The 20,566-nt window shown below is 42.0% G+C and overlaps 1 protein-coding gene across 1 annotated transcript in view; it reads right to left on the bottom strand.

Annotated features, from left to right (window-relative positions):
- Nucleotides 1-20,566, bottom strand: part of MTUS2 (microtubule associated tumor suppressor candidate 2) — a 369,464-nt gene that overhangs the window by 113,697 nt on the left and 235,201 nt on the right. The window contains exons 5-6 of the mRNA XM_012642132.1: nucleotides 18,079-18,177; nucleotides 2,966-3,177 (exon numbers count right to left, since the gene is read on the bottom strand). Coding sequence (XP_012497586.1) covers nucleotides 2,966-3,177; nucleotides 18,079-18,177 — 311 coding nt within the window. The remainder of the gene's footprint in view (nucleotides 1-2,965; nucleotides 3,178-18,078; nucleotides 18,178-20,566) is intronic.

Here is a 20,566-nt window from a genome sequence, read left to right as displayed (position 1 = left end):
GATGGCATCAGCACATCCAGGAAAAGAATATATAGGAGCAACTGAGGAGCTAGACTAGAAATTATATCTATTCTGAAGTACCCCCCAGGCCAAACCCTTTCTGGACATATATACTGAAATAAGAGTGGCTCGGGCTGTGTTTTTACTTTATACATCTCCTATACATCTTACCCCGCTTGAGAGTGAAATCCTTGAGGTAGGTCTTGTATTTCCTTGTATTCAAAAAAAGAATGTTTCAGTGAGTATTTGTTCAGAGTGCCTTTGCTCATTAATTCACTACATTCTCACAATAACCACGTGGAGATTTATTGCGAATCCTACTCGACATGGAGGAAACTGAGACTCAAAGGTGAGGGTCAGAGGCGACTCGGCCTACCCTCAGGGGGAGACCCACTGAGGTCAAGGGTGTTATTCCTACTGCTGCTGGTGACGAGGAGCACAGAGGGGTGGGACTTGCTCAAGATCTCGCCCCTGGGTGGAGGCAGAGATGGGCTGACGCTCAGCTAGCCCCGTGCCCTTTCTCCACTACATCCTGCTTTGCAGACGGATGTGCTGCAGTGTATTCCTTAAGGGACAGAATTCTGGCAGGGTCTTCTAACCAGAAGAGCAGAGGGAGCCTGAATTTTCCAGATGGCTATGTGGGTCATGCTTCTGCATGGCTGGCATGCTCAGCTCTCACCATTGCTCACACACAACAACAGGGCATGGGTTTCCCATATGAGTGACACAGGGAACCTCAGGTTCTCCAGCCCTGCTCACATCAGAGGGCTCCATCACTGGACGTGCCAAGGCCATTTTGCCTTTATTCCCCAGGGGCTCCACCTGTGTCCTAGCTCCTGGTCTAATTTGGTATTACCGGCAAACCCTCAAATCCATCATCTTAAGCCACGTGGCACACATGACAGCCTGCATAAGAGCTGCTGATTGTGTTCAATTAGAGACTTTAAAAAAAAAAGACATTTTTTCTTCCATTTTTTCTCTTGAGGTTTATCAGGAAAGAAAGAGTAGAGATCAGAAAGAGAAAAGAACATATTGTGTGGGAGGTGAAATGCCGTGGTCATTTTAGAGACCTGTTTGGAGTTGCTGGTTGTGATTTACGGAAAAGAAAATGAAATTCATGCCCACCATCCATCTTGCTGAAATGTCACACCAAGTGCAGCTGTCGTAGCAGGGAGGTCCAGTGGAGATGCCTACAAATCACCTGCTGGCCCTCGCTCGCCCTCGCTGGTCCCTGATTAAGAGCCATGCGCACACTGCAGAGAAATAAAACTCATGGTCCATGGACCAACGAGGCATTTTTTTGGGCCACGGAAATGCATAACTATGGGAACTGACCCTTAACTTTGGCACAGTAACTCTCTCCCCTGCCAGGGTGCCCTAAGTGCAGTCCAAAAGCTCCAATTTGTGAAACACAACACGTATTATTAATATGATATATCAATGTCTATTGCTGCGTCCATGCACATGAAACCTTTATCCGGGCTTTGTTATGACTCCGTGAATGGTGCCTGGAAGGAGGAATCCTAGCGTGGGCAGGGTAACTATCTCAATGTGATCACTGACGTTCTGTGAATCAGCCCGTTTTCCTCTCTTTATAAAAGACCTGCCAGTCAGTGGGAAACATGCACCCAGCCGACAGACAAAACACATGCCCCTCCTCCTCTAATAACAGACATGCTCCATGTTTACCATGGCCAGTCAGGCCTCTTTGGCACCTTAAAGGTGTGTCTGTCACTTTCATTCTTACAGGGGTAGGTGTACAGCCGCTTTGGTTGCTCAGAGTTGATGCCAACACTACCAGACCAGAAAGGAGGGTATGACATTCACATTGGCCATTTTCTGCTGGTGTTAAAATTTTGGCTGGGGATGAGGCTGAAACCATTGGTAAGACTGAAATTTCAGAGCTATCTATTCATCCTGTCATTTATTGTAACAACAAATTGATAAACGGCTCCTTTTGCTGAAAGCTTTGAGCAAAAAAGATAAGAACAAGAATGAGCAGCTCAGGCGTCTATGCTGGAGGGAGGGGAGGTGGAGGGCTTCGTAAAGGCCAAGGAGTCCTCCACACTCGAAGGTTCGGATGATAAATAAAGGAAGAAGCCAGTAGATATGGGGCCACATACTTTCTTTTGTTTTCCTTTTTTAAATGAGCCAGACATTTAGTTAGTCCACTTTCTTGTTTGGGGAGCATCTAGACAGCATTTTTACTTACTCCCATTCATAGATAGCAGAAGGTCCGTATATGAAACCCCCAATGTGCTTCCATATGTTGAAATCTCCAAAGTAAATGCTCATTTTCTCCCTCAAGATGCCTTGGCTTCTTCAAGGTTAAGTGCAAATGCCCTCGGACCCCAGGTTTCCACCAGTCTCTGTGCCCCTGGGAGGGGTGGGGAGCCTCAGTGCTCGGATGGCCCCAGGAGCCCCAGACATTTGCCGAGCAGAAACCAACCCCTTGCATTTTCAGAAAAACCAAGGGTGCAGGGAGCATCCCCGCGCTACTCCATGCTGCCTGCTCTGGGCGTGGTGAGCAGGGCCCTGAGGAGTCCCAGGCCTGCCACGTTCCATTTCCCACCAACAGCCGCTGGGAACTGTACCATGGCCCTGTCTCCCTTCCATCCGAAATGAGCAGAAATGTCAGAATCTGGGCATCTCACCTGGAAATCACGCCCCACTTTCTTTAAAAATGTTCATATGTATTTTTTTCTTTTTCAGATAATTCTCTCTTTTGGTATGGAGGTTATGAATCATTCTTCCCAGACTAATGTTTTCCACGTGTAAGGCTAAATGTGGCTCCCAAAACAAGACAGGACGCTGCAGGTTTTCTCGGACCTTCTGAAAATCTCAACTCAACTCTGCTCAAGACTCAAGACCCAAACGGAAACACACACACGCGCACACACAGAACCATCACCAGCCTCTCCCCGCAACCCCGAAGCCCGGGGACAGTCCCCAAACGCGGCCTCACCTTTCCAAAGAAATGCTGCGCGGCCACGGCGAGGGCGTCGAAGCCGCGCGCGGCCCTGCCCAGCTCGGCGCGCGCCTGGCCCAGCTGCCGCGCCTGCCGCTCGCAGCGCTCCCTCAGCCGCTGCGCCAGCTGCCGCTCCGCCTCGCGGGCCTGCGCGTCGGGCTTGGGCGCCAGGCCGTTCCGGGCCGCCGCGCTCCTCTGCTTCGGGTAGCCTGCAAGAAACACAGTCCGGTTAGCGGTGAAAAACACCCAGCACAAAGCGACAACGGCCCCTGATCGCAGAGGGAGCTCACCAGGAGCAAGTGGCGGAGGAGGAATCGCCTGTGATTTGTCATTTTTTAAGAATTAAAAAGGAAAAACAGGGACTAAAAGTATTGGCCCCAGTTATGGGGTTCTAGGAGCAAGGTTTCGTGCTTGGAAAAAGAATAACAGACAAAATTGCCAAGTTCCTTCCAGCTTCTGACGTTTCTTCTGGGCCTGCTTGGAGAGACTGAAATGGTTCTCTTGCTTTCTTTCTTTTTGCTTTTCCTTAGAGGGGATTACGCTTTGAAAGTGTCTAATGGAAATAAATGAATAATCGAGAGAGAAGTCAGACTTATAATAACCCGGCGACCCTGTGCTTGGGCACCAGAGAGCAACGCCTGGGGCCCCTCTCCCCCTTTAGACCCTGCCCAGTGTCGGGTCCAGGTGACAGCCGAAATCTCCTCTGCCGCAGCGATTCCCGACTTTAAATTCCTGCAGCACCAATGTCCTGCCAGGGTCCCTCCAACGTATTCCCCCGATGTGACTTCGTGCCACCTCCACGGCCAGAGGTCCAGTCCAAGCCACCCCCACTGCTTGTCCTCCGAGGGGACGCGCTGCTCCGGCTCTCGGTCCGCTACGCCGCAGCCAGAACGGCAGGTGCACGCACGGGACACTTGGCGACCCGCGTGGACCCTCCAGTTGCTTTCCACTGCCCTGAGAAGCAAGCCCACACTCCTGACCATGGCCCACAAAGCCCTGGCCATCTGGGTCCTGGCAGGCAAACATGAGGCGCTGTGGGTCCACAGAAGAAGGGACGGGCAGCTCCGCCGGGGGCTGACGGGGGCGGGTTAAGGAGAGGTGACTTTTAGGGTGAAGCCTAAGGAGGAAAAGCAAGACGGCGGAGAACAGCACGGAGGAAAGCACTCGATCGTGGGCAAAGACCCGGGGCGAGCAAGCGTCGTCCTCAGGACCACGCCACTCCACGGGAGGTGCAGGCAGACCCCACACCCACAGGCCGCTGCAGAACCCCTGAGGTTGACACTGGATTTACTCCAAAAGGCAAGTTCTTTCCTTCGCTCAGGAAGGTCACCCTCCTAGAGGATGTGACCTGGACACCGACCAGCACGCTCACAAATCAACTTTAATATTTCAAATGTTCTTTCCTCCCCTCGTTTTTTCCCCCCTCTCCAAAATATCAGGGGCAACATATAAAACAAACCGGAAAACGGTAGCCTCTTCAGCACCTGCTATGCAGAGACACAGCAGAGTAAGGGGCTTGTGGATACACAAGCAGCCTCATCTTTTAAAGGGAAAACTGGTTAATTGTTCTAAATGCTCCTGATGGTTAATTTAATGGTAACCATGCCAATTTTAATTAAGCCCTCCTCCTCTTAAAAAGTCATCAGAGATTGTGATGTGACCTCACATATGGCATATCTTAAATTATCATGACTTAATGGAATAGCAGAATGTGAAATTATTGCTTGTTAGAAACTGTCTTTATGATAGCAGAGTACATAGTAATCCAGAAAATTCACTTGCGTGTTGTAGGCAAATCAATGTTAATATGTATTTCATCTCAACATTCTCAGTACTGAAAACAGCAAAACAGATGTGACTACCAAGAAAACCCCACCAACAAAAGATGAGAGATTTTACTGCCTGCATTAAACTCTAAGACACAGAGTACGACCTAAGGCAGATGTTTGTTCACAATTTCTGTTTGCCATTTTATTGTTGTGCTTAGTGATTTTATAAAACACTCCAGTGCTTTAATTGATGTGTTGGGGTACCAGGTGCCTGACACCGTTACAACACAGGCACTTCTTTTAGAAATCCAAAGGAGAGAATTGAACCCACTTCCGGCTCACTGAATTAAAGCTGATTGTAATCCATGGTAAATAAGGTCACCTCTGAGCTTGTGGACATTAGTAAGCATTTCCATTGTCGTGTATTTCTAGCTATCAGATTTATTTCTGGGTGGGATGGCTCCTAGGACCTACCACCTTTAATATCATCATCGGGTTAGAAATTATACTCAATAGAAAATGGACACTATAAAAGGATTCAGTGAAATCTGATTCTTGCACTTACTCTGATGTTGGTGTCATTATTATATTGCTTTTACTCACACTCTCGAAACTCCAGTGTTCTACTGAACAAGAGTTCGCTCACATCTCTACTCCTAGGGCCTCCAAACAACTAACGCTCTGAGCTAAGACAGAGGCTCCCCTTCGAATATTAACTTTTGGGATCAATACACCAAGCGAAAATTTAGCTGCTTTGTGACTCCAAACTACCTTATGAGACCAACCCTGGTTTGAGACTCGTCATACTCAGTCACTGCAGCAGCATGACCAAGGCTCAGGCCCCAGTGCTGAGACCTTAGGGAGAAAAGGCTGAGAAACAAGGGTGGTTGTGAGCTCCCTATTGCTTTTACTTGAAAAGGGTCCTGCCATTTTCTAAATACCTCAAATTTAACTTCGCCCAGGACTAATAATCATTTTACTGTCGGGGGCAGTCTTTGATCTATACTAAAGATAGTATTGTTTCTTGTGCTGCCAATCTTTGTTACTACTCCCACGGTTGACTCCCTGAAGTATTGTCTGTCACCTCCTTTCCTGTCCGCCCACATGTCACACAGTCCCCAGGGTGGTGCACATAGACGGCAGCCCAGGCTCATATGCCACCTCGGAGACAGAGAGCTTATGTTGGACGAAGATCACTGCCACAGCCAGCGTCACCTGTTTCAGAACAGGTGTTTGCTTTCGCTTTCTTCTCTCAAGAGCCGGCGCACAGTGCAGCTAAAATGCTAATACGCTTAGGAAGTGTGGGGTTAATGGGACAATTCGATGGCAAACTTCTGGAGGGCAGTGGTCACATGGAGCTCACGGAGCACACGGTGGGCCCAGGGGGGAGAAATGGTGGTGGCGACCCCCACCCCCACCCTCTTCCACCTGTGTTTCTTGGGAACATCCCTCATGCAGGCTTTAAATGAAGGGCATGCCATGTCCCCTGAAGACACTTCCAGAAGCTGGCATAGTTTGTTATCACTCCTTCCCTGTCCCTTGCAGTATTTCTATTGCTTCTGGGTGCTCTGAGGTTCAAGGCAGCAAAGCAGGCAGGCATGTCCCTGACCCTGCAGTGCAGGCAGCCAGAGCCTACTTCTCTGGGTTTGGTCTCTTCCCAAACAAGCAAAGCTCTGGTCTCCTACAACATCTTTCTGATTTCCACCCAGCTGAACTAGGAAAGTGATGCTGTGAATAGAGAGCTTCAACGCGGGGCTTATCGAAGGTTTCAGAGTCTTTAAATAAAGTGAAATAGAGTAGAATTACTAGTTTTTTTTACTGATTGGCCCCAGTACACTTCCCAGCTATTAATGAGTCTCATCCCCAATGCACCTATTCTGTATGAAATATATGAGCAGAAATACCTAGATCAGTGCTTTGCCATGAACCACAGACAAAGTGATTCCATATGTATGCTTTGAGTTATGTGGTTTGTGGGGACTGAAATATTTGACGAGTTTTATTGAGCACTTACTCTGTGAATGAGACTGTGCAAGGCACCATGGGGTGTGCAAAGGAACAGGCCCCACCCTTGTCCTCAGGCAAGCCACTGTCCAGAAGGGGCCACACTGGGTCCGGACCTTGGTCTTCTGATGCCTCTCCCAGGGCTTTTCACTTAAGCACATCACTGAACCATTCCCCAACATCTCTATCTGATCTCACAGGCTTGGGGCATACTCTAAATCTAGAACACTCTCCTGCTGTCTAAATTTTGCCCCAGTCATATTTCTTTTTAGCCATCCTACTGGCCACATAACTCTGGGGGTTAGGGGCAGATAGAACCCATGCTGATCCCAGTGGCAACTGGCAACTCAGAGGCCTCTAGGATAAAGCCAGTAACCTTACATTATCACAAAGGTGAATGCAAACAGTTTGCGTGCAAAGGCTGAGTGTTGCGTGCAAAGGCTGAGCACTGGAGAGGACACAGCCCTTGGAAATGGAAAGAAAACATTAAAAATTCATCTGTAGCCATCCAGTTACTACCCAGAGGATTGTAATGGATGGAAAAGCTTGGTTTAATTTTAAAGCTGGAAAGCTTAACTGACAGAGTAACAAACAGTGCTGGAACCTGCAGATTTGTAAAATCGGAGATGGCCCATGACCTTCACAGTGTACACAGGCGGGAAATAATGACAGGCCGGGACGGTGGTAGCTTCCCACTTTAAGGAAATGCACTTGATGAGTTCGGTCCACATCCTAACAGACAGCAGTGCACCCCAGGGAGCACTGGGCTGAGTTCTTTGTGGACTTGCACAGGCTTTATTTTTATTAAACCAATCTAAATTTATTTTGAAAATTTTTCCCAGTGGCACACAATTTTCCTGTGTAGCATTGGTAGTTGTTTGCCTGGGTTGCCTAGTGGTGAGGAAAGGCAAAGAGCAGAGGATGTGCGGGTGGCGATTTCCGTCCAGCCAGTCCTAAGGGTGGGAGGGGGAAGGAACTGCAAAATTGGCAACACCCAGCCATATAATAAGTCAGTGAGCAAGTGACCAGTTACACCTTGTAGAAAGGAGAGGCTTAGATTTCCCACCCCCAGGAAGGAGCAGATTCCTTTCTATTTTGAAGTACAGAAGAAGACATAAAACAGGATGTTAAAATCAGGGTTTCCAAATCCAACAGTAAAAACTTTGTTAATATAATCTACTCTTTAGACAAAATAAAATGTGGCATAAAATAGTCACATCTTCAGGGGACTTATTATTTACAAGAAGTACAGGTGCTACTTATCAAGGTAAATCTGACCTCTCCTTCCTCCAAGGGTGAGAAATAGTGGCTTAGTAGTGTTATAGCAATTACCAAATTTTTATGTTAAAAAATATAGCAAGCTGGAATAAGTGAGATCAGACTTACTTTCTCATCTGAAACTAGCAAAAAAAGAAAAGAAAAAAAGGTCAAAATATGTAAGAGAATGGCTTTTAAGACATTAAAGCTTAGGCGGCGAAGCATAGGGATCCCCGAGAGTGGGAAACCAAATGAGGTGAGCCTACAGCTGCTTCAGCTTATTGCCTGAAGTGACTTTCCAGGCTGTGGTGCAGGTAATCAGGGGACTCAGGTGGAGACTGGAGGTTTACCTGATTGGGAAGATGGAGCTGGGGGCTCAGGGAGGTCGGGGGTTAGAGTTTACAAGGCAGGCCACCTGAGAGGGCTCAGCTCCACAGAGAGAGAATGCCGAAGCTCTGAAGAGGCCCCTTGAATTTCCAGGCAAGTTCTGATCAGTGCAGGCCTGTGAAGAAAGCACCCTAGGCTGGGGAAAGAAGCCTGCAAAGGATTAGAGAGACAATCTTTAGAGTCCACAGAAGGCCAGAAATAGATCCTGTTCCCCACAGCCGGAGTGGCCCACCTCCTCCTTCAGGGGGCATCAGGGAGAGTACTTAGAAGGGTTCTGCCTCATTAGGATGGTACGATTAGCCTGAGACTAATTGCCGATCAATCTGCCCAATAAAGCCAAAAAGCAAAACCCAGGATGATCAATAGCATAACTTTATCCAAGAACAAAGCTCAAGAATATTATAGGAATGAAAATATATCCAATACTATAAAAGGAAAAATTCACAATGTCCGGCATCTAAAAAAATTCTCCAGCATGCAATGAAGTAGGTATATACAGCCCATAATGAAGAGATGCAATCATTTAAAACTGACCAACAAATGACGCAGATGATAGAATTACTAGGCAAGGACATTAAAACAGTTATTATTACTATATTTCATATGTTCAAGAAGCTGGAGGAATAACTGAACATGTCAAAAAAGATAAAAAGACCTCAATAAAAATTCTAGAAAGAAAAACTCCAATGTCTGAGATGAAAAATACACTGGGTGCAACTTGGAGTACATTAGACCCTGCATAAGGAAAGACAATCCTTAGAGTTCATAGAAGGCCAGACATAGTGACACAGATTTTCACAGCATTACTGATAGCAGACAAAAAGTGGAAACAACCCAGATGTCCATCAACTAATGCATGGATAAAAAAAATTTGTTATATTTATACAACAGACTATTATTCCTTCATAAAAAGGAGTAAAATAATGATTCATGTTATAACACAGATGAGCTTTTGAAACATTGTGCTAAGTGAAAGAAACGGTCTCGTATTGTATGATTCCATTTATATGAAGTTTCCAGAGTAGGCAAATCCATAATACAGAAAGTAGACTAGTGGTTTCCAGGGACTTGGTGGAAGGCACTCACTAGAGGGAATGATTCCTAATGGGTACAGGGTTTCTTTGTGGTGTGATAAAAGTATTCTGGAATTAATGGTGAAGGTTGCACAATCTTGTGAATATACTAAAAACCACTGAAATGTACACTTTAAAAAAGGTGAATTGTATGGTATGTGAAGTATAGCTCAAATAATAAAAAAAAAGACTAAATAAGGATATCTTGATAGGCCCATTTGAACATGGGGAAATTTTGCTGCCATTTTATCAAAACGCCAGTGCCAAGCAGCTGCATTGGAATATCCTGTGTCCCTTTCAAATATGGTCTCTGCTATCAAGAAGGCTGGAGCCATGGAAGGGTAAGAGCTCTGATGCTCTTGTGTTTTACATGCATCATCACTCGTCTTCATCATAACCCTGTAGCATGGATATAATTGCTATTGTACAGAAGAAGAAACTGAGGCTCAGAGAAGTTATGTAATTTTCCCGAGGTCACACATCATCCAGTGAATCAAGATTTGAACCCAGTGCAGTCTATTTGTGGCCAAAACAACCTGGAAATGTTTAGAAGGTACAGGGAAAAAGTTTCTGGTAAATGCAGCTAGAAACAAACATTTGCAGGTGCAAGAAGAGAACTGGCAGAGAGGGATGTCACAGAGTTGAGGGAAGGAAAAATATTTCAGGAGGAAGGGAGGGATCAATAATGTCAAATGCCACAGCGATAAGATAAGGAATAGGAAATGTCTATTAAGACTTAATGAGCGAGAAGTCACTAGTGGCCTTTGCAAGAGGAGGGCCAGTGGAATGGTGGGGGTGGCAGCTAGATGGCAGTGGGTAGAGGAGTCATTTGTAAGCAAAGGGACAGAGACAGGGAACATGGACAATTCTTTCCCAATCCTGGCTGTACAGACAGGGAGAGAGGTGTGTCAGACATATAAGGGTCAGGGCTGTTTGTTGTTTTGGCTTGTTTTGTTTTAGGATGAGAGAGATGACAGAAAATATAGTCCCTGCCATCATTCAATTTACAGACAAGCAGGGAAGAGAAGTACTCCTCAAATTTACCACCCAGAAATTCTCTCCTAGGCCAGATGTCATTTGAAGGGCCACAGCCTGATGTAGGTGCTACCTGTTCCAGTTGATCTTTGATATTCAGTCATCTGAAAAAAGAAGAATTACCACCAAAAAGGAATGAAGGAAGCAATGATCAGATCTTGAACGTAGAAAAACTGTACCTCCCAGATCTCTCTATTCCTGGTTATGTGACATTTCCACGTTGCCATTCTTTAGGGCTAGCTTGAAATCCACCCGTGGCAGGCAAAGTTCTAAGCTGCCCCTTCGTGTACATAGCCTGCTGCTATGGACTGAATGTTTGTGTCCCCTCAAAATTTACATATTGAAGCCCTAATTCCCAATGTGATGGCGTTTGGAATCAGAGTCTTTGGGAAATGATTAGATCATAAGTGTGGAGCCCTCATGAATAGGATTAGTGCCCTTGTAAGACGGAACATGAGAGACATAATCTCTCTCTCTCATGTGAGGATATAGCAAGAAGGCATCCATCTGCAAACAAGAAAGAGGGCTCTCCAGAAATCAAATGAGCCAGCACCTTGATCTTGGACTTCCTGGCCTCCAGAACTATGAGAAATAAATCTCTGTTATTTAAGCTACCCATTCTATGGTATTTGTTATAGCAGCCCAAGCTGACTAAATCACCTGCATAATGACCTTGAGTGTGAGTGGAACCCATAAGAAAGACTGGATATCACTCTCATTAATATGTTATATAGCAAGAGGAAGACTATCCTGGGTGAGCCTGACCTAATCAGATCAGCTCGCTAAAAGGAGAGTTTTCTCCAGCTGGTCACAGAATGGAAAGTTAGAGATTTGAAGCTAGAGAAGGATTCAATAGACCATTACTGTTTTGAAGATAGAAGGGGCCACATGGCAAGGAATATGGATGGCCCTATAAGCTGAAGGTGGTCCCTGATTGATATCCATCAAGGAAATAGGGACTTCAATGGTGGAACCACATGAGGTGAATTCTACCAACAACCTGAATGACTTTGAAAGTAGATATTTCTTCTCTAGAGCCTCCAAGAACTCAGTCTGGCTGACATCTTGATTTTAGCCTTGCGATACTTTGGGAAGAGAACACAAGTTAAGCCACACCTACACGTCTGACCTATAGAACTGTGAGTTAATAAATAAATATTATTTTTAAAAAATAAAAGGGAAGGAAAAGATTAGTGAACATATAACAAGAGAAACTATCCAAAATGAAACAAAGAGAAAGAAAACTCAAAGAAATGAACAGAATATTTGGACAGGAGCTGTGGGACAATGTCAAGTGACCTAATATATATGTAATGGAAATCCCTGAAGAGGAGTGATTAGGACTGAAAATTTTTGAAGAAACATGGGCAAAAATAGTCCAAATTCGATGAAAACTGTATGAAAGTAAACCCAAGAATCTTAACAAAACTAAAGCATAGAAAAAGAAATAAAACTACACCAAGTCATATTGTAATAAAATTGCTCAAAATCAGTGATAAAGAGAACATCTTTAAAGAAGCCAAAGGGAAAGAAGACACATTATGCACAAAGAACCAAATATAAGAATAGCAGATTTTTCACTGGAAACCATTCAAGCTAGGAGACAGCGGAACAACATTTAAAAATATTTAAAGAAAAAAATGTCAATTGGATTCTGAACAAAGCAAAATTATCTATCAAAAATGAAGGTGAACAAAAACTGAAAATCATCACCAGCAAACTTCCACCAGAATAAATGTTAAAGGAAGTCCTTCAGGCAGAAGAAAATGATACCAGATAGAAATACGGATCTACACAAAGGAATAAAGAGGCCTAGAAATGACAACTAAACAAGTAACTCTAACAGATTTTTTTCTTCTTTAAATCTCTTTTAAAAAAACCAAGTGTTGATAATCAACAATAATAACAATGTAGTATGGGTTCATGATATATGTAGAAGAAAAATGTTTGATGACAGTAGCACAAATGCCAGGAGGAAAGAGATGGAGGTATACTATTGTAAGATTCTTATACCATATGTGAAGTGATACAATATCACTTGAAGCTACAATGTTAAAAGTTAAAGATGTATATTATTAACTCTAAAACAACTACTAAAATAACACAAAAACAAGATATAGATAGCTAATATATGAACAAAGGAAATAAATGGAATCATGAAACACTACTCAATGCAAAAGAAGACAGTAAAAGAGGGAGAAGAGAAAAAAGAACATGTGAGTTAAATAGAAAATATAGCAAGATGGTAGATTTAATCCCAATTAAATTAGTAATAATATTAAATGTATATCAAAGGCAGAGATTTCAGACTGGATAAAAATGCAAGAACCAATTATATTCTGCCTATAAGAAACCTACTTAAAGAGACAAATAGATGAAAAGGTGAAGGATGAAAAGAGATTATACCATGCTGAAACTAATAGGAAGCTGGAATGGCTCTATTAATAATGAATAAAAATTTCAGGGAAAAGACTATTACCAGGGATAAAGAGGGTCATTTCATAATGATAAAGTAGTCAATTCATCAAAACGGTAAACTAAACATTTATGTATGTGATAGCAGAACTTCAAAAGATAGGAAAGAAATGCTGATAGAATTGAAAGGAGAAACAGACAAGTCCACAATTATAGTCTGAGATTTCAAGCCCTCTCTCAACTACTGATAACACATGTAGACAGAAAATCAATAAGGGCATAGAATACTTGAACAATGCTATCAACCAACTTGACCTGTGACATTTATAGAACACTCCACATAGGAACAGCAGAATAGACATTGTTTTTAAGTATGCATGAAACATTTACCAAGATAGACCTTGTTGTGGGTCATAAGACAAGTCTCAATAAGTTTAAAAGGATTCAAGTCACTTGTGACATAATAAGAAATATATATTTCGTCTTTGCCCCCAATTCCTGACACTGATTTCCAAAGACGCTTATAATTTCTTGTGGTATGGGTGTTTGGACAATCTTTTGTTCTAATATTTGGTTTTGACCCCAGATCCTGACACAGAGTTCTTAAATCCCTTAGATTTCCTTGCGTGATAGAAGCAACTTTAGCTATAATGAGAGACTCTTGGCTCTTGGATAGCTTCAGGATGGGGGCTGGTCACCAGAGAGATAAAGCCATGATTAGAAGCTTGGAACTTTCAGCCTCCCCTCTCCTTATCCTCTGGGGAAGGGAGAAGTGCTGGAGACTGAGTTAATAAACAATCATGCCTATGTGATGCAGCTTCATAAAAAAACCCTTAAACTATGAGGTTTGAAGAGTTTCTGGGTTGGTGAATGCATCAACATGTTGGGAGGGTGGCGCACACCAATTCTGTGGGGACAGAAGCTCCTGTGCTCGGGATCCTTGTGGCTGTTTCTATGTACTTTTTCATCTGGCTGTTCATCTATGTCCTTTATCATATTATCTATAATAAACTGGTAAACATAAGTAAAATGTTTCCCGGAGTTCTGTGAGCTGTTATAGTAAATTATCCAACCTGAGGAGGTGGTTGTGGGAACCCCTAATTTATAGGCAAGTCAGACAAGTGTGGGTAACTTGAGCACCTACTACTTGCAATTGCCACCTGAAGTGGAGGACAGTCTTGTAAGATTGAGCCCTTAACCTGTGGGATCTGTGCCAGCTCTGGGTAGCTAGCATTAGAATTGAGCCAAACTGTAGGACACCCAATTGGTGTCCAAAGAGAATTGGAGAATTTCTTGGTATGGAAAACCCACACATTTGGTGTCAGAAGTGTTGTATGTAGAGGAATAGGGTTTTCTTTTATCACCCAAGGTATGTTTTCCAACCACAACGAAATTATAAATTAGAAATCAATAATACATAGATCTACAAATATTTGCAAACTAAACTGTTACAGGAAGTGTCAGTGACCAGTCCCAGGGGAATAACCAAGCAGCACGCAGAGAGTCGGAGAGTCAATGTTTAATCTCTTAATGCCAGCGGGCCCAGAGGAGACAAGTCTCCAAATTCTGAGCACCTCTTCCAGGTTTTTGTCAGGTTTTATACTCTTTTTTTGGGGGGGGTTACTCTTAACAAATCACACACAAGTGTAAATGATTAACCAATTAGCAAAAAGATTTAAAAGTTATCCAATAAACAATAATTCTTATAAGTAGTAGAATTATGATAGGCTTATAACAAACATTAGAATCGTCATAGGCTTATAACAAATATTATAATCATGGCAGGCTTGTAGCTTTGTTCAACTGTTCTGCGGTTTTAGTTTGCAAGGCTGACAGGTGTCAGTGTCTACTTTAGCTGCTTTGTGTTTTTAAGCAGAATCAGCACAGAAATTCCCCTAGTATGCATGGAAATTTCCCTAACAAAACAACACACTTATAAATAATCATGGGTAAAAGAATAAATCAAAAAGAGAAATTTGAAAATATTGTGAACTCAATGAAGATGAATACCCAATATATCAAAGTTTGTGGGTTGTAACTTAAGCAGTACACAGAGGGAAATTTATTGTACTAAACGTACACTCTAGAACAGCAGAAAGACCTCAAACTAATGATATCAGTTTAACTATTAAACCTAGTGTAAGCAGAAGAAAAGAAATAACATTAAGAATAGAAATCAGCTGCATATCCTTATGCAAAAAAGGAAAGAAAAATTCAAACCACGCCTCACACTACATACAAAAATTAACTCAAGTGGATCATAGACTCAAGTGAAAAACCTACAACTTCAGATCTTTTAGAAGAAAATGAAGGAGAAATCTTTGTGACTTTGGGTTATGCAAATTTTTTTTTAGATAACAGGGTCCATAAAAGAAAAAAGTTGTAAGTTGGACTTCATTAAAATTAATAACATCTACTCTTCAAAAGATACTGTTAAAAGAATGCAAAATAAGCCCTAGACTGTGGGGAAAAATTGCATATCACATAGCTGATAAAAGAATTATACCTAGAATACATAAAAACTCAAAATTCCATAATAGGAAAACAAACCAATTGAAAAATGGCAAAAGGTTGGAGTAGACATTTTACCAAAGAATATATACAGTTATCAAATAAACACATAGAAAGATGTTCAGCATCATAACATCATTAGTTATTAGGGAAAGGCAAATTAAAACCATGTGAGATATCATAACACACCTATTAGAATGTCTGTAATTAAAAAGCCTGATCATACCAAGTGGTTGGCAAGGATGTGGAGGAACTGGAACTTTCATATGCTACTGTTGGGAATGTAAAACAGTACAACCACTTTGTAAAACAAGTTTGGCATATTTTTAAGAAGTTAAACATATAGCTATCATATGACCTGGCCATTGCATTCCTAGATATTTAACCAAGAGAAATGAAAGCAGATGTCCACGGCAAGATTTGTACAAATGTGCATAGCAGCTTTTCTTATAATAGCCAAATGCTAGGGGCGAAAAACACCAAATTTCCATCAACAGGTGAATGGATAAATTGTGGTATCCACAGAGTGGAATTCTATTCACCAATAAAAAGGAATGGACTATTGCCACATGAATGGATCTCAAAATAACTATGCTGAGTGAAAGAAGCTGGACAAATAGTGTACATATTATACGATTCCATTTATATAAAGCTTTAGAAAATACAAACTAATCTATAGTGACAGAACAGGTCAGTGTTTGTCCAGGGATAGGGGTGGGCGTATGGGAGGGTAGGCAGGTGGGATTACCAAGGGGCCCCAGGAAACAAAGGATATGTGTGTTATTGCTTGAGGTGATGGTTTCACCAGTGTGTAGCTGTCAAAACTTACCAAGTTCGACACTTTACATACGGGTAGTCTAGTATTTTTTAATTATTCCACAATAGAGATGTTTACAACTATAGTACCACAAACTTACCTTTGTTTAGTACTTTTTTGGTATAAACATTTCCACCCTTTTACTTTCAAATTTTTAACATCCCTATATTTTAGGCATGTACTTTGAAACAGTCTAAAGCTAGACTTTATAGCATATAACATGTTTTAAATACTTTTTGACTGTCTGACAAATGAATGCAGTCTGGTAATCTAAATCTTTAACTTAGTCTAGAGAGTTTAATTCACGTACATTCATTATGACATATTTGAGCTCATTCCTAATACCTTATTTTATTTTTTCAATTTCTCCCCTCTCCCTCCCTCCCTCCTTTCTGCATTTTTCCTTTCTCCCTCTCTTGCCACCCTTTGTACCGACTGAATTTTTTAACCCTTCCTTCTTCCAACTTTTTCCACTCTACTGGTTCAGAACTATATACTGTATTTTATTGGTTATCCTAGAAATGTTAACAAATATTCTAACTTAACGAAGTCTACGATTACACAATATTTTTACTCTCTTCTTCTAGAATGTAGGGACCTTATTCATGGTGGTTTATTTCCTTGTATGTATAACGATTTCACATTTTATTTGGCTAAGTGGCCACAAGTACAACAGCATTTTAAATTGTATTTTCAGAGCACGGTGGTAGCGTGGATTCAGCTCTTAAATTGCAACAGGCAAGACTTGTGGTTACAGGTTCCTAAGGGAGGGCTGTTCCCCTCCCCTGCTGCTTTCAGAGCAGCAGCTGCAATGGGCCAGTCTCCTGCAGAGTGAGTTTTTTTTCTTCCTAGTTCATCCAGTGAGGGTGTTGCCCTTCAGAAATTCCAGACTTCTGCAGGGTCCTCAGATCTGATCCCCAAACCTGTTTAAGTACCAGGCTTTGTCTCCTGACCCTCATGTGTGTGGCTTTGGCTTATTTTCTATAAATTTTTAATTAACTGGAAATTTTAATAAGTTCTCTATTCTCAAAGCTTTCGGGTTAATACTATAGAGACTTAAAAATGCAAATTTTGGTTTCAGATTGCCTGGGCTCAAATCAAGGTTCTACTACTTATTACCTGTGACTTTGAGCAAATTAACGACATTCTTTGTACCTCAGTTTCCTCACATGTAAAGGGAGGAATAATAGCACCTGTCTCACAGAGTTATTGTGGGTATTAAATAAACTAATACACTTAAAGAGCATAGTACAGCACCTGGTTGATGTTGAGTAAGAGCTCAAATATTAGTTGCTATTACAGCCACTATTTTTGGGCTTAAAGAAAATGTTTTGAGGTTATATTGCATGCTAGTCTATGAAGGGGTCAGATGACAATATGAATATTCATGAAGTATTTTCAACATTTAAGCAACCTTATGTGGCTTATTCATATATGAATGTAAATAAGTGATTTTCTTCATTGAAAAACTAACAAGTCATTTGGTATCCATTATTTCCATTTTTCTTCCTTTTAGAAAATATTATTTCTTGAGGTTAGATCTTTAAAGTCTGTTTTTCAATTGTAAATTATTTCTACAAGATATTGGAATAGCAGATATTCCTACACAGACAAGATTCTCCCACTTACACGTAGCATAACTTCTTGTTTTTTTAAGATAAAATGATGCCAACAGCGGTTCATTTCACCTAGAGTCACAAAACATCAGCATAAGTATGTCAAGCTCTGGAACAATCCTCCATACCGCATGGGCTGGTATTACTTCATTCATTAGTGACATCTGAATAAGATAAATTCCAAGTTCAAGGCTTCTCCCCAGATAACACTATATTTCTTAAATACCTGGTGAATGAAGCTTGGTGGTTGAAGCTGCTACTCTCTTAGGCGATGAAATAGCAGGTTTATTAGTATCTTGATCTTTTTGTGCTTCTTTCTTTGTTCCTAGGTATAGTTTGAAAAGAGAAATAGAAAGAAAGAAAGCTAGTTACAATTGAAACGGTAACATAAATTGTTTGTGGAAAGGTTGGCTTCACAAAAGGCAAACAGAACAACAAAAGGAATATTTGTATGATTTGTTGCTATGGTCACCACCCCCTGTGCTTGAGGAATGACACACTGGTTTATAAGGAAGGGAATTTAGTTTTGAGTGGTCAGGGGGATAAGCACGCTGCTGTCTCTGGTTTGATGAAAAACTCCCCCTTCTCTGGAGGTCATTGCCACTCCAGTGACCCTGACGAACTATCTGGGAATTAAAATTTCACTGTCCTTAGCCACCAGCTTGGTCTGCCTGCCTGTGTCTGCTGAAACAAATTTCCAGAAGACAGGGAAGGAAGATATAGCCGAACACAGCTGCTAATGACTTCGGCATCACCCCGAGCTGAGCCACGGGGGACATGGTCTGACTCTAATTAATTTCCATGCAGCTGGTCCACAGAGGTGACTTACAGAGCCTTTTAGCTCTCTCCGCTGCAGCTGAGCCTCCGTGGAACCTGCTGCTGGAGCTGGCCCAGCAGAAGCATGTGGACGCTTCTCAAATTATGTCCAGGGACACTCAGGGCACAAGGCGGCTTCTCCTTTGTGTGCTGGGCACAACACTCACCTTCACATCACCTTCGTCAGAAAGTCAGAGAACAATGGGTGGAAGACGAGAGAGAGAACGTAGACCTGGAAGTACCTAAACCTTTCTCTGCTTCAGCACACTGTTATGTCATTTCAAAAACAAAGCTTGCGGGTTGTTCCTTAGATGCAGAACATAAATGTCGTCCCCAAACCCTGCAACCTCACTCCTCTTTCCAGAGGTAACTGTTGCTAGCAATTTCTTGTTTATTCTCCAGACATTTTTGTAGATATTTATAAACATATACACATATACAAATGCAGCTATTAGTTAAATAAATGAATCAAACACTATAATTTTTTTTTTTAGCTACCCACGGGTTTTTGAGATCTTTTTCATATCAACGCATTTATAGATCTTTTAAAGTGCTACATCACATAATGGGCAAAGATGTATCATAATTCAGCGTACCATCCCTCCTACGGATGAACATTTCGACTCTTGGCAAGTTTTGGCTACTGAAATAGCTACATGTGCTACAATAAACATTCTTCTACTTGTTTCTTATTACACATGGATCAGTATCTTCAGAGGACAAATGCATAGAAGTGCTTTTGCTAGATTAAGAGTCTACTCCTTTGCAATATTGCTAGACACAGTGCAACCGTCCACCAAAAGGATCCACTAACTCATAGTCCCAACCAACAGCGTCTGAGAACAATTCTTTCCACGTGCCCCACGCCCTACTGACCTCAGAGTTTCAGTCATTTAACTTTTGCCAGACACCAAGAGCCTTTTCACACTAGTCATGTGCACGTCTTTGTAAGTTGCTTAGTTAAGCCCCTTGCCCATTTTTCTGATGGATGTGTAAGAACTCTTCATTTATTCTGGATATCAATCTCTTGCCTGCTATGCAAATTATATTTTCCAGCCTTTCACTTTCAAAAAATTATTTATAGTCTCTTTCATTGCACTATAGTTTTAAATGTTAATATGTTCAAATGTCAATTTTCCCTTTACAGATTTACAAGCACTATTACAGACGTCCATGTATGTGTGCATGCAAGCGTATGCATGCCTGTATGTGTATGACATTATGAGGAGGCATCAGGGATTTGGGGAGGGAGGCAGGGGTTTGGATGAAACCTCCCTCTCTTCGTTGGCCTGAATGGGCCCACGCCCCCGCTCCATGGGGCCTGCCTCATCCACTCTCCCCACGTGTCCACCTGCCTCTGCTTCTCCACCCAAATCTGCACCAAACGTAATGTTTCATACTTAAAGGAAAACTAAATATGAATATGTATTTAGCATTTTGGTATTTCCCATTCAGCTTTCATGGAGTGCCATTTGCAGCCTCTATCAAAAATGTAAATATTGATAGCTTTGATCCTGCAATTCCAGTTCTACAAATCTCTCTTTGGAACACGTCCACAAGTGTGCAAAGACATATGTTCAAAGATGCTTATTACATTGTTTGCAATAATAAAGAAGTGTAAATAACCAAACTGCACATTGGGGAATGGTTAAATAAATTGTGGTATATCCAAACCATGGACTAACTATACAGCCATTAAAAAGAATGAGGTACGTCTATACTGTACTGGCATGGAAAGGTATGCATGATAAATAAGAAAGCTAGTTATTGAACAGTATGCATGGTATTATCCCACTTTTATAACACAAAATATCACCTGTATTATGGTTACAAATACATACAAAGATCTAAAAGGTAGGCACCAAACTTTTAATAGTGGGTACTTATCACCAGTAGGG

Source organism: Propithecus coquereli, unplaced genomic scaffold, assembly GCF_000956105.1.
Source record: "Propithecus coquereli isolate 6110/MARCELLA unplaced genomic scaffold, Pcoq_1.0 Scaffold175, whole genome shotgun sequence".
NCBI classification, from domain to species: Eukaryota; Metazoa; Chordata; class Mammalia; order Primates; family Indriidae; genus Propithecus; species Propithecus coquereli.
The sequence above is the reverse complement of the archived record's forward strand: the minus strand, read 5'-3'. Positions and strand labels throughout refer to the sequence as shown.